The 22,207-nt window shown below is 47.0% G+C and overlaps 3 protein-coding genes across 4 annotated transcripts in view; 2 read left to right on the forward strand and 1 right to left on the reverse strand.

Moving 5' to 3' along the window:
* Nucleotides 1–7,805, forward strand: part of LOC310835000 (phospholipid phosphatase 3-like) — a 38,378-nt gene extending 30,573 nt beyond the window's left edge. Inside the window, exons 5-6 of the mRNA XM_083719645.1 lie at nt 4,221–4,397; nt 6,867–7,805. Coding sequence (XP_083575771.1) covers nt 4,221–4,397; nt 6,867–6,968 — 279 coding nt within the window. The 3' untranslated portion in view covers nt 6,969–7,805. The remainder of the gene's footprint in view (nt 1–4,220; nt 4,398–6,866) is intronic.
* The window catches only part of IL27RA (interleukin 27 receptor subunit alpha), an 818,781-nt gene that overhangs the window by 328,263 nt on the left and 468,311 nt on the right, over nt 1–22,207 (reverse strand). The window lies entirely within an intron of this gene.
* TUBB4A (tubulin beta 4A class IVa) overlaps nt 1–22,207 on the forward strand; it is a 217,215-nt gene that overhangs the window by 165,133 nt on the left and 29,875 nt on the right. The window lies entirely within an intron of this gene.

The following is a 22,207-nucleotide window of genomic DNA, read 5'->3' on the forward strand; positions in this document are numbered from 1 at the left end:
CTCTTTGCTTTTGAATTGGTACAGGGCTGTCTACCAGAGAGTAAATTAGTACAGCAATGGGAGAGAGCCTCCAGGGATGTCTATGGTTTCGTTTGCACCGGGCAGGGGGAGGGCTCATGCAGTAGTGTTTGAGAGTAGACCTTGTATAAATTACCTTACACATACACAATTGGATCCCTCTTTTCTTCTGTGAAATATGCACATTTATACTAGGCTCTGGGAAGAAAGTGGAATGTGCCTGATTTAGATGGAAGTGGATGGGAACCAGGAATTTTGGCTCCAGGTGAAGTTATTGGAGTCAGCAGACATACCTTTCTCTACGGCCATTTCCTGTTATGAAATGCGGAAGACGTGGATTATTATCTCCTCCTTGAGGGCTTGGGCTTAAAGGCTTAGCAGATGTGGATTTGCAGGCTGCTGTGAGCTTGTCAGTTGCAGAGTAAAGGAAGGCACAATGCAGCCTCAGTGACTTGTGAGAAACTGCCAATAGGGCTTCAGAAAGACCATGCAAGACCAAAATGGGACTCCAGAGTCTTTGGGGCTTTGGTTTGTGCCTCCCAGTTTGGCTATTTTTATTTTGTTTGTTTATTATTATTTTTGTTGTTGTTGTGGCTTCTGAGAATCTGTCATGCTTTACTCTCCTATATTTAGAAGAGGGATTTGCCTGGCAACCTAACAAGGACTCTTCCCCTGTGAGAGATCAGTCTGGAAACAGGGAGTGGCTGAGAGGAGGAAGCGAGATGGCGATGGAGACACAGGACCTGTCTGGCTGTCTGGTTTCCCTGAAACAGATGTGGGCAGCCTGCAGCTCCTGGGCCACGCGTGGTCTTTGGCCTAATTTAATCTAGCCCGTGGCCTGTTTTCATGTAGGTGTTGTTAGAGGGGAAGAGGAGCGGGGAAGAAATGGTCCTGCACAACTTCGATTCTGACCATGCTCCTCACCAGCTAGGACAAGATTACCTCCAAGGGAATGCAGTCCTCAACAGAAAAAACAAAATTGCTGCCCTATGACAGGGTGCAAAAACTTACCGTACTTTTCGGTGTATAAAAGGTGAAGGGACCCCTGACCATTAGGTCCAGTCGTGGCTGACTCTGGGGTTGCGGCTCTCATCTCGTTTTATTGGTTGAGGCAGCCGGCGTACAACTTCCGGGTCATGTGGGCAGCATGACTAAGCCGCTTCTGGCGAACACCGTTTACCTTCCCGCCAGAGCGGTACCTATTTATCTACTTGCACTTTGATGTGCTTTCGAACTGCTAGGTTGGCAGGAGCAGGGACCGAGCAACGGGCGCTCACCCCGTCGCGGGGATTTGAACCGCCAACCTTCTGATCGGCAAGTCCTAGGCTCTGTGGTTTAACCCACAGTGCCACCCGCGTCCCCTTTCGGTGTATAAGACTAGGTTTTCCCCCTTAAAAATCATGCTAAAAAGTAGGAGTCGTCTTATACATGCGTAGTGCATAGGGTGGGTGTTAGATTGCTTGCTGCCACGTCTGTCAGTGGCTATTATGCGTGTTATTGGTTGCTTCGTCAATGGGTGGTGTTGATTGGCCGATGCGGCGGTAATTGGGCGGGCGATTGGTAGATTCTGCCAGTGAGGGGACAGACAGGAGGCAGGTTTAGCAATGCGTGTAGGTGAGCGATTTTTGGCATTCCCCCCTAAAAAAAGCTCAACAATAGCCCAAAAATAGGGGGCGTCTTATAGACGGAAAAGTACGGTATTCTATTTCTATACTGCCCTTCATCTGACAATCACAGGGTGGTTTACAATATAAAAACCCCAAAATATATATAATAACAAAAGAGAAACAAATCTTGTTGGACTATAACTCACAACAGCCCCAGCCTTAATAGCTAGTTATCAGAGATTAAGGGAACTGTAGTTCAGCAAAATCTGAAGAGCTATAGGTATCCCTCCCCTGTCCGATGAAATATCTCCAGCCACCCATGTTTGTGAAACAGATCCTGGAGGGAAAGCAGAGGGTCTCCAGGAGAGCTTTCTCTGAGCAGCTTAACTAGGCAGCTCATAGCAAAGGCAAGACTTGGAGTGGGGCCTCCTGGTTCACTGCTCAGTGTCTCTTAACTATTCTAGTACAGTGGAACCTCGGTTTTCGAATGTAATCCGTTCCGGAAGACCACTTGTCTTCCGAAACGTTAGAAAACCGAGGTTCAGTGGGCGGTTGGCAAAACCCATTTAAAAAATGGAAAAACACGCAGTGGAAGCCATTTGACTTCCGAGGCGTGTTTGAAAACGGAAGCAATTACAGTGGTACCTCAGGTTACAGGCGCTTCAGGTTACAGACGCTTCAGTTTACAGACACTTTAGTTTACAGACTCTGCTAACCCAGAAATAGTACTTCGGGTTAAGAACTTTGCTTCAGGATGAGGCTCCATTAGCTAAAGTGGTACCTCAGGTTAAGAACAGTTTCAGGTTAAGGAACGAATTAAGTTCTTAACCCGAGGTACCACTGTACTTCCAGGTTTTCAGTGTTAATGTTCTGAATTGTTCAGCTTCTGAGACGCTTGAAAATCAAGGTTCCATTGTATACCGGAATATATGCGCATCTATACATGTGTGCACACAAAGTTGAGTAGGAGATCAGTTTTGCAAGGTGAGAGTCAAAGGAACACACCAAGAAAACAGATTCTGAAACAACGAAGCAGGCCGTTGTCTCTCTTGCCGTTCCTTCTGACAGCTCAGGACAGCATATGTGTGGGCTGTCTCTATTTATCTGTGCTGCAGCCCTGGGAGCTAGGTTTGGCAGAGAGGTACTGACCAGCCCAAGGTCATCCAGTGAGATTCATGGCTGAGTGGGGATCTGAACTGGGGCCTCCCCAGTCCAAATCTACACTCTCCCTACGTTGCAGCACTCCCTCCGTGCCTTTTGCTCTCTTTACCTAGGGAAGCTTAAGCCACCATAAGCTTGTTATCCTTTAAGGGGCCACCAAATTCTTTGCTGGCTTTGCTGCAGCAGACTTAGTGGGGCTGCTGCTCTGTAATTTGCCCATACATTGTAGGTTGAATATCTCCACCTTCCCTTTCTAAACCCCCTAATGTCCCATTCCCCTTCTATATTTGGGAGTCTGATCCTTCCATTTGCATGCTTCTGTTGTTTTCCTTTAAAAAAAAATGCTTTTCAGGTTTATACATTTCACTTAATTCACAATCATTTTAACATTTCAGAACTTGACTTCCTTCCCCCTCTTTCTGCGGTTCCTTAAATTTCTTTTTAATATCTTCTGCATATCCTAATTAACTTAATTTGCTCAGTTACTAATCTACTTTAAATATATACTCTTATAAAACTCTAGGTTGTTACAATAATTCTGCCAATGTTCTTTTCTGTTTATAATTTATCTGTAAATATTCAATAAACCACTTCCATTCTTTTATAAAAAGTTTGTTATCTTGATTTCTTATTCTTCCGGTAAGTTCCACCATTTCTGCATATTCCATAAGTTTTTGTATCCATTCTTCCTTTGCTGGGACTTCAGCTTCTTTCCATTTTGGGGCGAGTAACATTCTTGCCACTGTAGGAGCATACATGAATAAGTTTCTATACAGTTTAGGTATTTCTGTAACTATAATTCCCAAAAGAAAAGCTGCACAAACCATTGGTCCCGTTTGTGCTGCTGATGCTTGCATTGTACACAGGACTGACCCGCATCTCTGACTACCGGCACCATGAATTATAGATCATTTCCCAGTAAGCTTTAACCTTTCTACAAGACCACCACATATGATAAAAAGAACCTTCTTTCTCTTTACATTTCCAGCACTTATTTGATTTAGATTTATACATTTTCCCCAATTTACTTGGCCTGTTGTTTCCAATAGACTGTGGTCCTTGTAGATCCCTGGCTGATGTCTCAAGGTTCAAGATGTGTCTAAACCATGGGTAGGCAAACTAAGGCCCGGGGGCCAGATCCGGCCCAATTGCCTTCTAAATCCAACCCACGGATGGTCCGGGAATCAGCGTGTTCTTACATGAGTAGAATGTGTCCTTTTATTTAAAATGAATCTCTGGGTTATTTGTGGGGCATAGGAATTCGTTCGTGTGTGTTTTTTCCAAAATATATTCTGGCCTCCCCGCAAGTTCTGAGGGACAGTGGACCGGCCCCCTGCTGAAAAAGTTTGCTGACCCCTGATCTAAACAGATTGGCAAAACTTCCCTCAGAAGTTCTCTGTGCTAACAGCCTTTTTCTACCTCTTCTTCCCCCAGTTTTACTTGCAGGCCCGCTTCACGTGGCGGGGAGCTCGACTGCTGCGTCCATTGGTCCAGTTTGTGCTGCTGATGCTTGCATTGTACACAGGACTGACCCGCATCTCTGACTACCGGCACCATCCATCGGATGTGGTTGTGGGGCTGCTGCAGGGGGCACTTGTGGCTTGCTGGGTGGTGAGTTCTGATTCTGCCCTTAGTTGACCCTTTCTCTTGTCTTTTGGGGGGAGGAGAGTGTCGCTCCCTGTTGAGGTGAGAGAGAGAGAGAGAGAGAGAGAGAGAGAGAGAGAGAGATCTGGATGCAGAATCCCAACCTTTTGACTGCTCTGCAAATCTTACTTAGCAGGTCCTCCTCTTCCAAGCGCATCAGAGGGGAGAAAACAGTTTCAAGCAAGCGAGCTGAGGTTCTTTGGGAGTGAAATTCTGCAACCGAAGTTCAGTTCTGTGTGACTGTAGGAAGGCAAAGCATTCCTAACCAAACCTGCTTCTAGTTCCCGCTGTGGGGATCGGTGTTTCTCGCAAACTGTATTTGTTTATGCATTAAGAACACTTACGTTGCATTTCTGTTAGGAAACGTTAAGAAAAAGCCGCCTGTTTACAGGAGTGGAAAGGGCAACCACATACCTCCAGGAACCCCACAATAAAAGCCTGAAGGCAACAAGGCCTCTCCACGATTTGTCCATCAGAAACTCATATTTAGGGATAGACTGCCTCTGAACATGGAGGGTTGATTCATCTATGATGGCAGATAGCCAGCAACAGACATGACCAAGAGGGATTTGTTCATTCCCTTTTTAAAGCTGGACAAGCCAGGAGCCATGTCCACATCCTGTGGCAGCAAATTGAGTCAGATATGGCTTGTGCTGAAATGTTTATGCAAAACCCAGGAATGAAGCTTCCTTGCTGCTAACCTGCTAGCTTCTTTGAGTGACCCTGAATGAGTTCTAGTATTGAGAAGAGAGAAGCTCTAATCCATCATTTCATAAATTCCAACATGCTGTCACCTTCTGTCTTCTGCTTTTTTCTAAACTATAGTGCCCCAAACACATTAGCCTTTTTTTCTTGTAGGGAAAATGCCCTTAATCTGATTGTTCTGGCTTCCCTTTGCTTCCCCCCTTTTTCTATAAAGTTGCAAGAAGCTCTGTGGTTGCAATGCTTGGCAGGTTGTGTTGCGTGTTATACTAAGCGATGCAGAAAAATCCGCTTGGATGAAGGGAGCAGGGGTTTGGTGTGAGCCGCCAGGAAATAACTAAGGATGGGCACACCCTTGTTAGCATTGTGTGCAGGCGGCCGGGAGGAAATCCTTCAATTTCCTGCCCTGGCTGTTGGGATCCCAGCTCCACCCATCAGGCTCCAGTCAAGGAAGTATGTTGAACCCTGGAATTGAGATTCCTAGGAGCTGGGAATAGAATCAAGGAATCTTAGCTTAGTAATCTTATCCCACGCTGTGAAGGAGGAATGGGTTCTTAATGTTGATAGTGAGCAGCGAAGAATTATGCACACAGTACATGTACAAGGCTCATTAGTGTGATGGGATTGATCACATAAACCTTTGAAATGTTTTTTGTGCCTAAACTGATGTCAAGGGAGGGTAGGGGCAATGTTTAATTTCTAAAAGGAAAAGTAGAGAGCCGTGGAAGGATGCCCAGTTCCTTAACGCCGTGTGTGTTGTGGACAGGCCTGTAAAACAGTTCATTATTATGATCGCTTCATTGAAGACTCCTAGCCAGGTCTTCCATGAGCTCAGCAGTGAGGATATCCTTTGAAAAACAACCAGGTTCTGTAGTGAAGTGGTCTGTGACCAGTGCCAGCTTTATGTATAAGCTAAACAAGCTATAGCTTAGGGCCCCACTCTCTTGGGGGCCCCCAAAATATTTAAAGGAGGGGGAACCTGGATGTTCATTTCCAAAATATAAGAAAGAAAACAAATAAAATAAAACTACATACAGCAACAGTGTTTTGTGTTGTGTTGGCTCCTACGATGTAAGTAATGGGCCCTGCCTGCAACTTACAATATCACTCATTTCAATAATAATAATAATAATAATAATAATAATAATAATAATAATAATAATTTGTACTCTGCCCATCTGTCTGGGTTTCTCCAGCCACTCTGGGCGGCTTCCAACAAAGATTAAAAATGCATTAAAATGTCACACATTAAAAACTTCCCTGAACAGGGCTGCCTTCATATGTCTTCTAAATTTAGGGTGCCTGCATTCTGCATGGACCGGTTGCATGACAACATGTGCAAATGGCTTTAGACACCTATTAGCTCCATAAATTACCATATAGCATATATTCAACACAAAAAACAGAGACAATTTGTTGTTGACAAAGGACATCTGGACATATAGAGGGCCCCATTACCTTCAGTAGCTGAGGGCCTCATAAAACCTAAATCCGGCCCTGGCCACAACTTCCAACAGCCCCAGCCAGCATAGCCTTTAGTCAAGCGGGATGGAAGTCAAAATTATCTCCAGCTCACCAGGTTGGGGGAGGCTGCCTTCATGAGATTCTGTGTTCAGTCAGGACTGGCAAAGTTGTGTGCTGTGCCTGCTCCTTCTGCAGCTAGCTGCCTCTTGAGAGGATATTGGGTGGGCCTGGCTATCTCTGACGCCCTCTTTCTCTTCTCTCCATTTTCAGGCCTTCCATGTATCCAGCATGTTTCACTGCAAGCACCAGCCTCGCCACCTGCCGCCAGTCTCCTTGGACACTCCCAGCTCAGACTGCCACACCGATTGCTAGGGCATGTTCGCTGGGGGTCAGAGACGCACTCTTGTCTGGCTGACTACAGGAGCCTTGAACTGTTGCTTGGCACCAGTTGCTTGGCACTCACTGCCCACATCGGCGCCAGTCGGGGCAGCCACTGCCTTGCCACCTGCTAGGGGCCACAAGGGAGCTTTTGCTCACTGCCATGCCAACATCCACTGCCGCGCCAGCTGCTGGAAGCACCAAGAGGAGGGAAAAGGGAGCAGTGTTCTCCTGGCTGTTAGGGCACCTCTGTGCCAGAGATCCCTCTGTCTTCACAATGATGGACAGGGCACTCTTGTTTTCCCTTTGGGTTTGTACACATGAGACCACTCCTTTATGAGCTTTCCCTCTATCAAAGAATCCAGTGGTCACACCATCGCTGCCACTTTGGGTTTCCTTTTAGATGATATTCTCAAGAGAAGGAAATCCCCCATCATCTTATTTTTTTCCGACGCAGGAAGTTCTGCCCTTCCTCCTCACTAGTACTGGGATGATCTCACCCTTGAAACATTATGCACTCGGGCTGTGTTGCTAGGAGAAAGGCTGGTGGCTCCTTGAGAATCCAGTCTCTGCTGCGCTAGTGATGTCTCTCAGCTGCTTGAAAGGCCAAGCGATGTGTCTTGCAGAAGCATATTCATGAAGGAATGAACCACAGGCTTGGGAGGTGGAGTTGGGAGGAAAGTGCCTGGAAAATCGTGGAGGACCTGCAAGTTCATACCAGGTCACCCTGGTGCTGCCAGATACCTCCCACCCTCCACCCCACCCAACGCTTCCGCTCCCCATAATGTGAAATGTGTTGTGTTTTTTTGTAATAAATGGTACTGACAATCACCTAGATTAATAACTGACTTACGGGAGGGTAGACTGCATATGGACCTCAGAACATCCCTCATAGCTGAGCACGAGGTTCCAAAAGCACTGGCGGCGCCATTTGGATCCTGTATTCCACTGGCACAGGACTTGGTACCTGATACAGAATGAGTTCCTGAGATACTTACCTTTCACTCAAAACAAAAAGTGGTCATCTAGTCCTCATGGTTGTGAAGATTCAAACCCTTTCCCTCCAGATGTTCTTTCCTATCGAGTCACACCCTTCTTTGAAATCACGCCAATAATGCAATTGTTTTGAGGATAAATGCTTTAGGCAGGATTACAGTATAAAGCCGGATTGGATCCTAAGGAGTGATGAGGAAATAATTTTGTGTTTCTCAGCCAGCGAGGCATCCCCTCCTGAGGGGCTATGATGGGGTGGGGTGGGGTGAGTGTTTCAAAAAATATATATTTTACAATGTGAGTAAAAAACTAAAAGTTGTGAAATTTCAAATGAAAGAATTACAGGAGCAAGGTTTGAAGCGTTCTGTGGGGTTTCTATGTTAGCTGAAAACGGGAGACATGGTTTAAAAAGGGCTGAGAAATAAGGAGGAAACAGAGCAGTATCTGTGCATGATCTTCCTTGCTACTAAGGCAAGCAATGCAACCTTGCACATAGAATCGTATAATGGGGGATCACTGTGATGCTAAACAAAAAAAGTTTGCAGCTACCTCTTATAGGCTGTGATGTTGAACTCAGTTTTAGAGGCTTGGTTCCACTGAAATCAGCAGCCTGAAACTTGTATAACCAGACACAGGATTGTAGCAATCTTTTAAGTGCTGGATGCAGTTCAAGCTCAACTGGTTTGCTTCTGTTCACATGCATTGTTGGAAAAAGTGGAATGGGTCACTGGGTTGCTGTTGCCTCTGATGTGTTCTGGGGGATCCCCAGGACTCTTCAGCAATTTGTGAGAAGGAAAATGGCAGATCAGTTTCCCTCGAAGACCGTTTGTCCACCATTACCAATGTTTGCCTGCTTGTACTGAAGCGCTATTTGTGTGTGTCCACTGCTTCAGATTTTTGGACTTTGCTTCAGGCAAACGTCTCTCAAAGGCTGACTTGCCGCTGGTCTAGTTCAGTGGTTCCTAATTAGCTAAATACTGTGGCCCGCCTGTTTTTCAAAAGCCAAGCCATGGACCCCCTACTTTTGATCATTTTGATATCACTCTGGGAGTTTTCCTTATGTGAATGGTGCCACAGATCCCACTGGTGGGACCCCTGGGCTCCGCAGCCCACCAATTGGGAACCACCGATTCAGTGAATTGAACAGAATAGAAGGCAAAAGGCCAAGGAAGCCAAATTTTGAGCCCGCCTAGGATACTGTTGAAATCTGAAAGATCAAAATCCCCCCCCTGAAGGAGCTCAAGGTGGTGTACATGGTTCTCCATCCATCCCCCATTAAATTTTCCAAAACAATCCTGCGGTGTAGGCTAGGCTGAGAGGCAGCAACTGGCCCAGGCACCATTGTCAAAGTCACATGGTGCAAGGTGTTTGGGGGCAGGAAGCCCTCAAATCATGACTTTTGGAAACCTGACCTAGCAGAGCCTTGTTTCTGGAACCCTGACCCCTCAATGACTATAGAAGAGAGAAGCAGGAGACACTGTTGTGGACCTGGGATGTGAGTCCTTTGTCTTGCCTTGGTCTTCTGTAAGCCTAGTGCAGAGCAGAGGAAAGATCTCATGGGAGCCAAGTGAAGCAGCTGTTCTGGATGGCTGTGGTGGAGAGTGTGCTCCAAAGGGTTGAGGCCTATCAAAGCCAAATGCAGCTCATGGGTTGGTGGGAGTAGATGGGCCTCTTTTCTGCTGCTCATTTGGGACTGACAAATTCATCGTAAGTCATGGGTAGGGAATGTTCCTGGTCCAAGGGCCCCATTCCATCTGAGGAGGCTCCTGAGGGTAAAATGCCAGTGGAGGGCAGGAGCCAGAGACAAAACTGGGTAGAGTAAGGGATGCAAGTAGGCTCATTTAATAATAATAATAATACATTTTATTCATTCCCCAGCCAAGACCGGGCTCAGGGCAGCTAACACCAGGTATAAAAACAATTGATTAAAATACAGCTTAAAAACAAGATTAAAATACAATATTAAAACGCAGCCTCATTTCAATAGAAACGCAAATCAAAAACTTTTTGGGGATGAAAACGTCAAATCTTCACTATCAAGACTGGTCCTACATGGGCTAGAAAAAAGCCAGGGGAGTCCCCAAATAGGAGTTCCATCACAGAAGGAAAAAGGAAAGAGCGGGAGGGGATCAAGTTGATTCCAAGCCAAAGGCCAGGTGGAACAACTCTGTCTTACAGGCCCTGCAGAAAGAAATCAGATCCCGCAGGTCTCTGGTCTCATGAGACAGAGCGTTCCACCAGGCCGGAGCCAGAGTTGAGAAGGCACTGACTCTGGTTGAGGCTAATCTGACTTCCATAGAGCCCGGGATCTCTAGGGTGTTGCTATTTATGGATCTTAAGGTCCTCTGCAGGGCATACTGGAAGAGGCGGTCCTGTAGGTATGAGACACACAGACACACCTTTCTGTTCTCCATCCAGGCATCCTCAGAGTTCAAAATGTTACATCTGTGTTCAGTTGGCTGGACTAGGAGGGGTATTGAGACCTGCCATGTGGGTGTTCCTGATCTTGGGTAGCATTAAGGACTGTCTTTTGCTGAGTTTGAGCTTTCAAGGGCAGCCAGCCTCAGAGGGGTAGCTGAAAGAAACTGTTAGATAAGGATGAGTACAAGCTTAGAACCAAACAGAGGGCAGCCCATGTAGGCTTTCTGGGGGAGAGGAGAGTGATATACAAAACTGCCATAATGGCAGGAGGGCCGGGTTTGAGAAAGCAGCTTGCTCAGAGGCTTAGTAAAGTTGGCCGGTCTGAAAGAGCGGCAGTGCTGCCATTTCTCAGCAATCCTGTGCCAACTGCAAATAATGTTCAGCCCTAAAGGTGAGGAGGGAAATAAAAAAAACCAGAGACACTGGGCAACCGTAACTATCAGGATTGTTCCACAAAGAGAGGGGAAATGAGCTTGTTTTCTTTTTCTAAGAGCAGGAGCACTCTGGCTCCATGTGACCAGAACCCAACTTTGGCATTCCTGCAGCTGAGCTTCACGTTCATTCTCAACTCATTCCTCATCCAAAGGAGGAGGTGGGGAGCCTGTTTGGGAAGTAGCATTCAGAGAGATGCCAGGCTGCAATCTGAAGTGCTGCCACCCTGGAGCAGGTCTATCACCTAGCGAAGGGGTGGGGAAGCTTTGGCCCGCCATCCAAATGTCGCTGAACTACAATCCCCATCAGCCCCAGCATGCATGGCCAATGGCCAGGGATTATGGCAGCTGTATTTCAGCATCTGGGCAGCCAAAACTGCCAACCCCCCGGTCTTAGCACGCTTGGCCGTGAGGTCAGGCATTTTGCTAGCTACTTAAACATGTAAAGCGGCTGTGGTAAACAACTGTATATGCGTCCACCAGAAGGAAAGAGTGTGTGTTCTGGCCCTCTGCAACTTGGCTGTTTATTAGCAAGGGTTCTCCTCCCAGGAGTTCTCCTCCCAGTGAGCCAGTGTGGTGTAGTGGTTCAGAACGATGGACTTGTAATCTGGTGAACCGGGTTCGCATCTCCGCTCCTCCACATGCAGCTGCTGGGTGACCTTGGGCCAGTCACACTTCTTTGAAGTCTCTCAGCCCCACTCACCTCACAGAGTGTTTGTTGTGGGGGAGAAAAGGGAAAGGAGTTAGCTGCTTTGAGACTCCTTTGGGTAGTGATAAAGCGGGATATCAAATCCAAACTCTTCTTCTTCTTCTCCCCCCTTCTGTACCTCAGGCACTTTCCTGGCCAGCTACGGCTCCAGATTGCCAGATCAGCGCACAGCAGCCCCAGAGGAGGCTGCATTTCCAAGCAGGGCACAGCCACCTGTGCTTTCATCAGGAGACAATCTGATATCAACTTTCAGCAACACAGAGTGAGGTTTCCCAGCCCTTCTCTCCCACTCGATTGGCTGCACCATCCCCCAGTCTGTTCTTCACAACAGTCTCTCCCAGGAGAGCTGCTGAATCGATTCAAGGCCATTCTCAATGGCTCCTTTATGCAATGTCCGGGGTGTGCTGGAGGCATGTGACTTCCAGGGCCAAGACTGGGGGTGGGAATAGTCCCAAGCTGGCACCACCGAGTCCTTGCTGGCATCCTGCACAGCCTCTGTTCAAGGCAGGGACAAACAACACTTAACATTTTCTTGCTGGTCATTTGCACAGGTCTCTTCATGTGCAACAGGGACACGGGTGGCACTGTGGGTTAAACCACAGAGCCTAGGACTTGCTGATCAGAAGGTCAGCGATTTGAATCCCTGCGACAGGGTGAGCTCCCGTTGCTCGGTCCCTGCTCCTTCCCACCTAAGCAGTTTGAAAGCACGTCCAAGTGCAAGTAGATAAATAGGTACCGCTCTGGCAGGAAGGTAAACAGCGTTTCTGTGTGCTGCTCTGGTTCACCAGAAGTGGCTTAGTCATGCTGGCCACATGACCCGGAAGCTGTACGCCGGCTCCCTCAGCCAATAAAGCGAGATGAGCGCCGCAACCCCAGAGTCAACTGGATCTAATGGTCAGGGGTCCCTTTACTCTTTTACTTCATGTGCAAAGCGCAAGGGGGGGTGGCATGCTGAAGGGCAGCAGAATCCGGAGGCAGAGCAATGGAGGCTCTTTGAAAAGGGGCTTGCTGCTTGCAGCGTGAGGGCACGTCTCACTTTCACCTCTAGTCAACAGCTTCTGAGGGTGGGGTTTTTGTATGGTTTCAGCAACCTGCAAAACTTGCTTGACCAGTGGCAGGCGGGGGGAGGGGGAGAGAGACATGTGTGTGCATCTATGTGTATAATATGGGGTGTAATGCTTATCTCAGACATTTTGAAACTCTGATTTAAATCAGTTGCCCTTCTTTAGCCAGAATAGGAAGCAGGCAACACCCACTAGTTGGCTCTCCTGCACCAGCCCATCATGTGCAGGCCTCATCCCTTTTGATAAGGCTTGTGCCCTCTGTAAAAGGGGGGGAGGGAATGGAATGTGGATTTTCCACCTCGGGCACCAAAATATCTTCGGTTGGCCTTGGCAATGTGACTTTTAATGGTTATCTGAGTCTCACAGCATTCCTGCCAGGTCAATGTAATTCCCTTTTTTACAGCGGGAGAATTGGAGCTGAAATAGACGATACAGAGCTAGAGCTGGAGCTCTGGGAGGCTGTCCAGTGAAGTGGGTTAACGGTAAATTCTGGACACGCAGAAGGAAGTACACAATTGTGTAAAGCACTTAACGGCCCCAAAGCAAAGTCCAACACCCTCTCGCTTAGTTGGCTGGTGTCCAGCAGCACACAGAGCAGAAGCAGCTTGCCAGGGGATTCTACAAAGTCACAAACAGGACTTGCGTATAGAATTACAAGTCTGGAATTCACCTGAAAATCCTGCAGTCCCTAAGACTCGCTGTCGTAAATCACTGGATCCCTCACTCTGCTTAAAACCAAAAGACATGCAACCCAGGTTAATGGTTTATTGAATATTTACAGATAAATTGCAAACAGGTGAAAAACATTGGTAGGATTATTGTAGTAACCTGCAGTTTCATAAGAGTTTATATTTAATGTAGATAATCAAATGAGCAAATTAAATGAATTTGGATATGCAGAAGATGTTAAGAAATAAAGTTAAGGAACCACAGAAAGAGGGGAAAGGAAGTCAGGCTTTGAAATGTTAAAATGATTGTAAAAATAATGGAATGTGTAAATTTGAAAAGTATAAATAAAAACTTTTTTTAAAAAAATACATGCAACCCAGGTGTCCTGGCTGCAAGCTCCCCTTGAGGAACTTTCAGACAGGAGCTTATTTTCCACTTGTGGTGAGGGAGTCACTGCGCTAGACCAAAGATGATTATAGATGGTGGTTTAATTTGCAAATGGGTCATTGAAGCAACAAGTCATTGGTAACCATTTAAAAAAAGAATTACTGTGGTTTTAATTACTGTGGTTACCAGTGGCGTAGCGTGGGTTGTCAGCACCCGGGGCAAAGCAAGTAATTTGCGCCCCCTAACCCGTGGATTTTAGCACTGATTTTAGCACTGCGAGTGCGAGCGTGCCCCCCCCCCCCGATGTTGCGCCCGGTGCGGCCGGGCCCCCGCTGCACCCCCCACGCTACACCACTGGTGGTTACAATTGCAACCATAATATGTTCTGGGGGTCCGTTTGTAAACCAAAATAGGTTATAACCCAAGGCGTGCTTTCGCCAATGGGGCCTCCAAAAAAATTTTGTTCATAATCCAAAATAAATGGGTTGTAATCCAAAAAAAGGTTGCAAACCGGGACACGCACTTCCAGGTTTGACGTGTTTGTAATCCAAAGCATATGCAAACCAAGACGTATGCAAGCCAAGGTACCACTTTATTGCATTTTTCTCCAAAGAGGGGATTAAATCTGGATTAAATGGGGGGAGAGAATATGGAGTGGCATTTCGATGTCAGTGACGTTGTGTAGATGCTGTGAAAAAAATTGCATGTACAAGGAGCACTAATCTCACAAGAAATGTTTGTATGCTATTTCTGGGGAGGAGACACAACAGGAAGTACACAAGCATTCAATGCTCCCAAAGCAGATGCCTACAAATGTGGTGTGATGGAGAGGTGAAGCAGCTTTTATTTCATACTTCAGTTAGCCTCTTTTCTCACATTATCGTAAAGCAGTGATTCCCAAACTATGTGCTATGAGAGTTGCTGAATATGCCATATTCAGAATACGGTCTCAAGTTACAGGCTTTGATTTCCTAAGAATCTCCGCTTCTCAAAGAAGCAAAGTTCAGAGCCTGATTGTGGTGAAGAAATACTTCGAAGCATATGGGAGAAGCCTGTTGAAATCCCAGAAGCTGGAGCAGGTGCTGAATTAAGATCTCCAGTGCCAATGGTTGGAGCAGGGCTTCTGGGTACTGTATTTACCCATCCCCTTAAGTGGCAGAAGCAGAAAAAGTACAGTGTGCAAGCCATAAAACAGCACAAGGAATTATGCAAAATCATGTAAATATGTTGAATTTGCATAAATTATACTGACTGCAGAATTCAGCTCTTTTTGTCACAGAATTTGGGTTACCTCGGTGCAGAATTTTAGGATTGTTTATTTGTTTTGAAAATGATTACAGACACCTCTCCATGCCAAGTGCACTAAAAAGGTAAAAGGTAAAGGACCCCTGAACAGTTAAGTCCAGTCAAAGGTGACTAGGGTTGTGGCGCTCATTTCGCTTTCAGGCTGAGGGAGCCGGCATTTGTCCGCAGACAGCTTTCTGAGTCTTATGGCAGCAGGACTAAACCACTTCTGGCACAATGGGACACCATGACGGCACAGAAAGCCGTTTACCTTCCCGCTGCTGCAGTACCTATTTATCTACTTGCACTGCCATGCTTTCGAACTGCTAGGTTGGCAGGAGCTGGGAGAGAGCAACGGGAGCTCACCCCGTCACGGGGATTCGAACCGCCAACCTTCCAATCGGCAAGCCCAAGAGGCTCAGTGGTTTAGACCACAGCGCCACCCACATCCAATGCACTAGCACCAACTTGCTTACGCTCAGTTTTTATCAGGGGTAAATGCACTTTCTTTACAAGACATGACATGAACAAGTAGGGTGCATGGGTTTACTTTAGAGGTATCCACCACTGCGGAATATTGTTGTAAACAAAATCTGCCTTTATTCCCTTGTGGGGGACACAAGAGCCCTTATAGAGTCCTTTGTAGGTTCTCCATCGGTAGGAGAAAATAACAGAGGCCAACCAGAGAATATTGAGAAGCAAAGCAGCTAGTAAGCCTGATCTTGATTGAACTGTTGCAACAGGGTGCTCCCCTCACACGCAATAGAAAGGAGAAGGACCCAGAACAAGGGTGTGCCCACCCTTATATAAAGGTAAAGGGACCATTGCCCACCCTAGAGTCCAAGACCACCCCCAGAAACCTCATACATACATCACAGAAGGGGTGTAGCCCAAGACCACCACCCCGGATACATCATACCTACATCACAGAAAAGGTGGTCTACAACAGAAATTTGAATGTTGTTGTTTTTCCTGTCTGCCAGGTTATCTGATAATGCCTTATCTGATTGCCTTTCCCGGTAGTCTGGCCATTCCTTTGAAATGGTAATCACTTAATACCGTAAACAGTAGGAAGGTTCCCCCACCCCCTCCCTCCTTGCAGAGAAACATTTGGTCAGTTTGAGGAGTCAAAATGGTGTCAGGACTGTCTTCCTGTGCTGCTCCAGACATGTGGTTTATATATTTATGTAAGTGTTTGCTGGGACGCAGGTGGCGCTGTGGGTTAAAGCCTCAGTGCCTAGGACTTGCCGATCGAAAGGTCGGCGGTTCGAATCCCTGCGGCGGGGTGCGCTCCCGCTGCTCGGTCCCAGCGCCTGCCAACCTAGCAGTTCGAAAGCACCTCCGGGTGCAAGTAGATAAATAGGGACCGCTTACCAGCGGGAAGGTAAACGGCGTTTCCGTGTGCGGCTCTGGCTCGCCAGAGCAGCGATGTCACGCTGGCCACGTGACCTGGAAGTGTCTCCGGACAGCGCTGGCCCCTGGCCTCTTAAGTGAGATGGGCGCACAACCCCAGAGTCTGTCAAGACTGGCCCGTACGGGCAGGGGTACCTTTACCTTTACCTATGTGTTTGCTTGGTACATTTATGAACATTTATTATACATATGAGACCTTAATTTTTTTTATTACAAATATGAACTTAAAAGCTGGTGGAAATGTGTGGTTTCCTTTCACCTTGAAACAAGTCCATACAACATCCAAGACAACTTCTTTTCTGCATAAACATCCACCTTGACATTGTATCTGAACGTAACGCTTCCAGGGTCAGATCCATTAGAGCCTGCCTTACAGAACTGTACTGTGGGAACATTACTCACATATTCATATCTTAGCCCTACTCATCTAAGCTTTCAAGACATGTCACCAGAGGGGCGGGTGGGATTTTGGCAGCCTGGTGCATTCCTCTTTTCCGCCTTGATTTGTGCTGGATCTCCCCCCCCCCCTTCTCAGAATGAGTTTCAGGTGATACTGCAGGAACAATTGATCCTTTGAGTTCTTCCTGACATCACCCTCACATTTGCCTCCAGCTCCGGGGCAGAGAGGGGAGTGTCTTCCCAGTCAGTCAGCAGAGCTTGGCTGAGGTTGCCAATGAATGAGGGGAAAGGATCTGGGGGAGAGGGGGTAGATCTTTCTAACTGGGCTTGGACAGAGTCTGCATCCCTTTTTTCTCCTCGTTTCTTTTTCCACACAGGGCAAGCAAGTGGAACTCATGGCCAACAGATGTTGTGCGAGCGCCAACAGTCGCAGCAAGTTGGGGCAGGAGGGATTTGACTAAACTGTGGCTCCCTGATGCCAGAATTCACAGGAAGTTCAAATATGAATCCCAGGTAACAACGTTCAGAGGCTGAAGTTGTTTAGAACCTCATAACAGAATTGTGAAACCACAAGAGGTAGAAAGTAGCTTAGTTAAAAAGGTAAAGGGACCCCTGACCATTAGGTCCAGTCGTAGCCGACTCTGGGGTTGCAGCACTCATCTCGCTTTATTGGCCGAGGGAGCCGGCGTACAGCTTCTGGGTCATGTGGCCAGCATGACTAAGCCGCTTCTGGTGAACCAGAGCAGTGCACGGAAATGCCGTTTACCTTCCCGCCAAAGCGGTACCTATTTATCTACTTGCACTTTTGATGTGCTTTCAAACTGCTAGGTTGGCAGGAGCAGGGACCGAGCAACGGGAGCTCACCCCGTCGTGAACCGTGAACTGCTGACCTTCTGATCGGCAAGTCCTAGGCTCTGTGGTTTAACCCACAGCGCCGCAAGTTAAGCTTCCTTAAAGGTGAATTCTAACAAGACAAACATATTTTGAGGTTTTCCTGTGTTTTCCTCAATATCACACAGCCCTGGTGGTTAACAGTTTATATTCACCTGAGTTATTCCAATAAAGAATGTGGAAATCTTCCATTATATATATATATATATATACAAAAATGAATCCCAGGTGATTGAAGCATGATATACAGGCAAGCTTTGAGGTACACACAGCTTGTACAGCTTTTATAGAGAGCTGGTGGTAGTGATTCAAAAACTTGCCATACTGTTTGGCCAGATATGAGCAGTGGGCTGAGGGTACATGCTACAATGGGCACAGACTCTGTCAGATCATCTTCAATTTGTTTTTTTTAAAAACAAAGCGGGGGGTTGTGTATATCAGACCACCTGCATGTTCCACTCACCAATTCCACCCCACCCCCATATCGATCCCCTGCCATAGGTGCCAACTCCCTGGGGCCCTGGGGGCCCGAGCACCCACAAAATTCCCCATGAAGGGGCTGGGCAAGCACAAATTTCAGTGCCAGGGCAATGCACGCTGCATGGCACCCAAGACCCCTGGCACCCACAGTCGAATGGCCAAGCTAGACCTCCTGCCCCCTGAAGCCACATCTCTCTTTTATTATGCAGCCCTGTTTTGCACCTCACTTTAAAATGCCCTCCTGAGATTTACTTTTACTTTACACCCTATAGCAAGCTTCCTCAAACTCAGTCCTCCAGAAGTTTTTGACCTACAACTCCCATGATCCCTAGCTAGCAAAACCAGTGGTCAGGGATGATGGAATTGTAGTCCCAAAAACATCTGGAGGGCCGAGTTTGAGGAAGCCTGCCCTATAGAATGCAGCAGAATTAGCTTCCACCAGTTGTGGGGGAGAGTTTCTGCTCTGGGAATGCCTATTGATTAGTAGGAGATATGATGCACTGAGCAGTAAGCCATGCAGAGGCACAACATGTGACCTCTGAGGGCAGGTGACCTTGGCATTGAACATGTTTGGATCATCCAGCCACTCCCAATGTTCAAAATTATGTAGAAATTCAGTAGAATCATCTGGCCTCAGACAAGGCTGTGTGGAAAGAGCCCCATCTGAGCTATGCAAAAGCTTTTGACTGTTTGATTGGTTTCTTGCAGCGCATTCGTGGTGCCCTATGGAGGAATGTCTGGTATAAGTCTTTGGGTGCAGTCTGGCATTTGAGGCCTTGGGCACCATCTTCTGGTTATAATACACATTACATGTTGTTTCACTTTCCTTTTTTCCTAGAAGGTAATAGGACTACCTAATTGGTATACTTATTATTATTATTGGTCAATCCGTAACAATTAATTCAAACCACATAGTTCTCATCTCTCACCATTATTGCATACAATTATTTTTAAACAATTAGATTCTGGGGCTGAATTCAGAAGCTACATGTTTTGTCCTAGAACGGGAGATTGGATTGTTCTCATCCTAAGTGTGTGGAGCAGTCTTCTCAAAGCTGGTGTTTTCCAGATGTTTTGGAATACAATACCCCTATACAGTGGTACCTTGGGTTACAGACGCTTCAGGTTACAGACACTTCAGATTATAGACTCCGCTAAGCCAGAAATAGTACCTTGGGTTAAGAACTTCGCTTCAGGATAAGAACAGAAATCACGCGGCGGCAGTGGGAGGCCCCATTAGCTAAAGTGATGCTTCAGGTTAAGAACAGTCTCAGGTTAAGAATGGACCTCCGGAACGAATTAAGTACTTAACCCGAGGTACCACTGTATGCTGATGACACAAAGCCCTACTTCTCCTTTACATCCGCAGGTGTGGCAGCGCATGGGCTGGACCATTGTCTTGGCTCAACAATGGACTGGATGAGAGCCAACAAACTGAAGCTCAATCCAGATAAGACGGAGGCACGGTTAATCGGTTGTTCCCCAGACCAGATGGCTGGGAAGTGGCCTGCTCTTAATGGGTTTACACTGCCTCTGAAGGAGCAGGTACACACTTTTTGGGTCCTTCTCAATCCATTGCTGTGACTTGAGGCTCAGGTGGCCTTAGTGGCTCAGGGTGCCTTCCATCAGCTTGGCTGGTGCCCCAGCTACGCCCCTGTTTAGACAGGAATAGCTGAACTTCTGTTGTCTGTGCTCTGGTAACGTCTAGGTTAGATTACTGCAACATGTTATACATTGGACTGACTCTGAAGATGGTTCAGAAACTTCAGCTGGTGCAAACTTCAATGGCCAGGTTGCTCACCGGGGCAAGACAGACTGAGAATATTAGTCTCATCCTGGCCCAACTGCATTGGCTGCCAATTAGTTTTCAGGCCGAATTCAAAGTGCTGGTTTTGATCCATAAAGCTTTAAATGCCTCAGGACCACAATACCTCCAGGACTGCCTCTTCCCATATAAATTGACCCAGACTCTGTGTTCATCAACTGAGGCCCTTTTTCATGCATCTCCTCCCCAAGAGGTCTAGAGAGTGGCAACAGAAGAGTGGGCCTTTTCTGCAGTGGCTCCTCATTTGTGGAATGTTCTCCCTGGGGAGGTTCGGCTGGTGCATTCATTGTACACCTTTAGGCGCCAGGCGAAAATGTTCTTCTTCAACCTTTGGCTGATTGGCATCTGATGCCCTTTTAAATGTGTTGTTGAAGGGGTGGGGTTACTGGCTTGCTATTGTTGTTATTTTTACTATGTATCTTGTGGTTTTTATATTGTGATTTTCTGTTGTGAACACCCTGAGATAAATGGGACAAAAACTGAAGTCTCCTTCCCCCCCCCCCAGCTGCTAGCTAAAACTGCTCCCCAGTGCACCTACTTTCCATGCTGCCAACAAGGCTCATTCGAGGCCAAACGAGCCCATAGGTTCATGAACAAAGATCCGGCGGGGGGGGGGGGGGAGCTCACATTATCCAAAAGGATGTTGATATGGAACACAACCCTACAGAGAATTCCAAAGGCCTTGCTGGTGTTAGGATTCTTGCTCTGTGTTTGCAATCATGGGATTGTTGTCTGTCACGTGACGGTGTATATTTTCATTCCACAGTGTGAGAAGTGATGGAGACAGGATGTTTATGTTACCGTGTTCTGTGAAGTGGGACTATTGTCCTGTTAACGGAGAAATCTGAGGGCTCCCTTGGACAAAAAACAAGGACACCAGCCAGGAAGACCAGAGCAAAACAGCAGCCAGTAGGCTTGGTCTTTATTGAAAACTGTCGCGACAGGACTCCCACCTGCCACAAGGTGGAACAAGATGGAAGCCCCGAACAAAAGAGCCCCCAAACTTTTATTAGCTGCTAATCCCCATGTTACACCCCCGAAAAACTACATCACGGTTACATAATGAAAGGAGAGGTCTGGTGGCAGTAATCTGAGCATCCTGGACCTTGCCCCATGCTTCTCCTTGCCCTCCACCAAACACCCATCAAGAGTAACAAAAGAGATCTTTCAATTTCCCTGTTTCCCAGCCAAGTTAATCACACCCTTTTGTCTTCATCTGGGTTTCTTATTTCTGGAATGGCTACCTATCTGGCACTCAGGTATCAGGATGCCAGGGATTATCACTCAGGCAGAGGGGCTGCTGAGTAGCTGAGCTCACATGTCCAGATGAATTTCTGAAGTTATCCCTGTGAGCCAGTACATAGGAACATTTATCAGTGAATTCTTACATTTGGTATCGTGCAGCAAAGGCCCTTTGAATAGAAGAAACTGTGATGCAATGTTTTGTGGGGACAAATCACAAAAGTCACAAAAGTGATTGTGCTGATTTTGGTAGTGGGTTGCATGTGCATGATATCTTCTGGAGGGGCAACCCCCCCAACCTGTACATAAATTCCTGCAACAGTCCTTTGTTCTTCTTCATTGCTGTCTGATGAGAAAAAGGAAGGGGCTAAGTCAGAATGCTCCAAGTGTATTATGTGTAAATAAAGTAGCTTAGTGCTTACAACCCCAGCCTAGCTCTGACTGCATTTTATCTCTGCTGGCACTGGGTCTGTGGCCCCGATCCCTGGGCCCATAACCATATTAGGATAGTCCTACTCGCATGTAGGACCCTGGCAGAGACACATGCCCGACTGGCATGTTCTCTCCCTCCTGGTCAGTCGTTTGGGAGCTTCAAAAGCTTTCTCCAGCCCGAACATCGCAGCGACTGATACCAAGAGACACTTAGGATCCTGCAGAGTATTCGCAGTTTGCGTAACAGACTCAATCCTACACAATATCTGCACAGTGAGAGGAATAGAAACCCAACAGCTGGTGCCCACAAGAGTTAATCATGCTGCTTGGAGCCAGGGAAATGAGACACCCACATACTCGCTTTCTGACAGCAAGAGCTGTTCAACAGATTATCACAAGAGGTTGTGGACTCCTTGGAGGTTTTTAAGCAGAGGTTGGGTGGCCATCTGTCATGTATTATCTTGCTGAAATTCCTGCATTGCAGGAACTAGATGACTCTCTGAGTCCCGTCCAACTCTACTGTTCTCGGATTCTATGATCATGCCTGCAAGCAGAATATTGCTTCTCAAGGGCAATGGTTTCCTACCCTTGTC

This window comes from Podarcis gaigeae (genome assembly GCF_964106915.1).
Source record: "Podarcis gaigeae genome assembly, chromosome: 17".
Lineage (NCBI taxonomy): Eukaryota > Metazoa > Chordata > Lepidosauria > Squamata > Lacertidae > Podarcis > Podarcis gaigeae.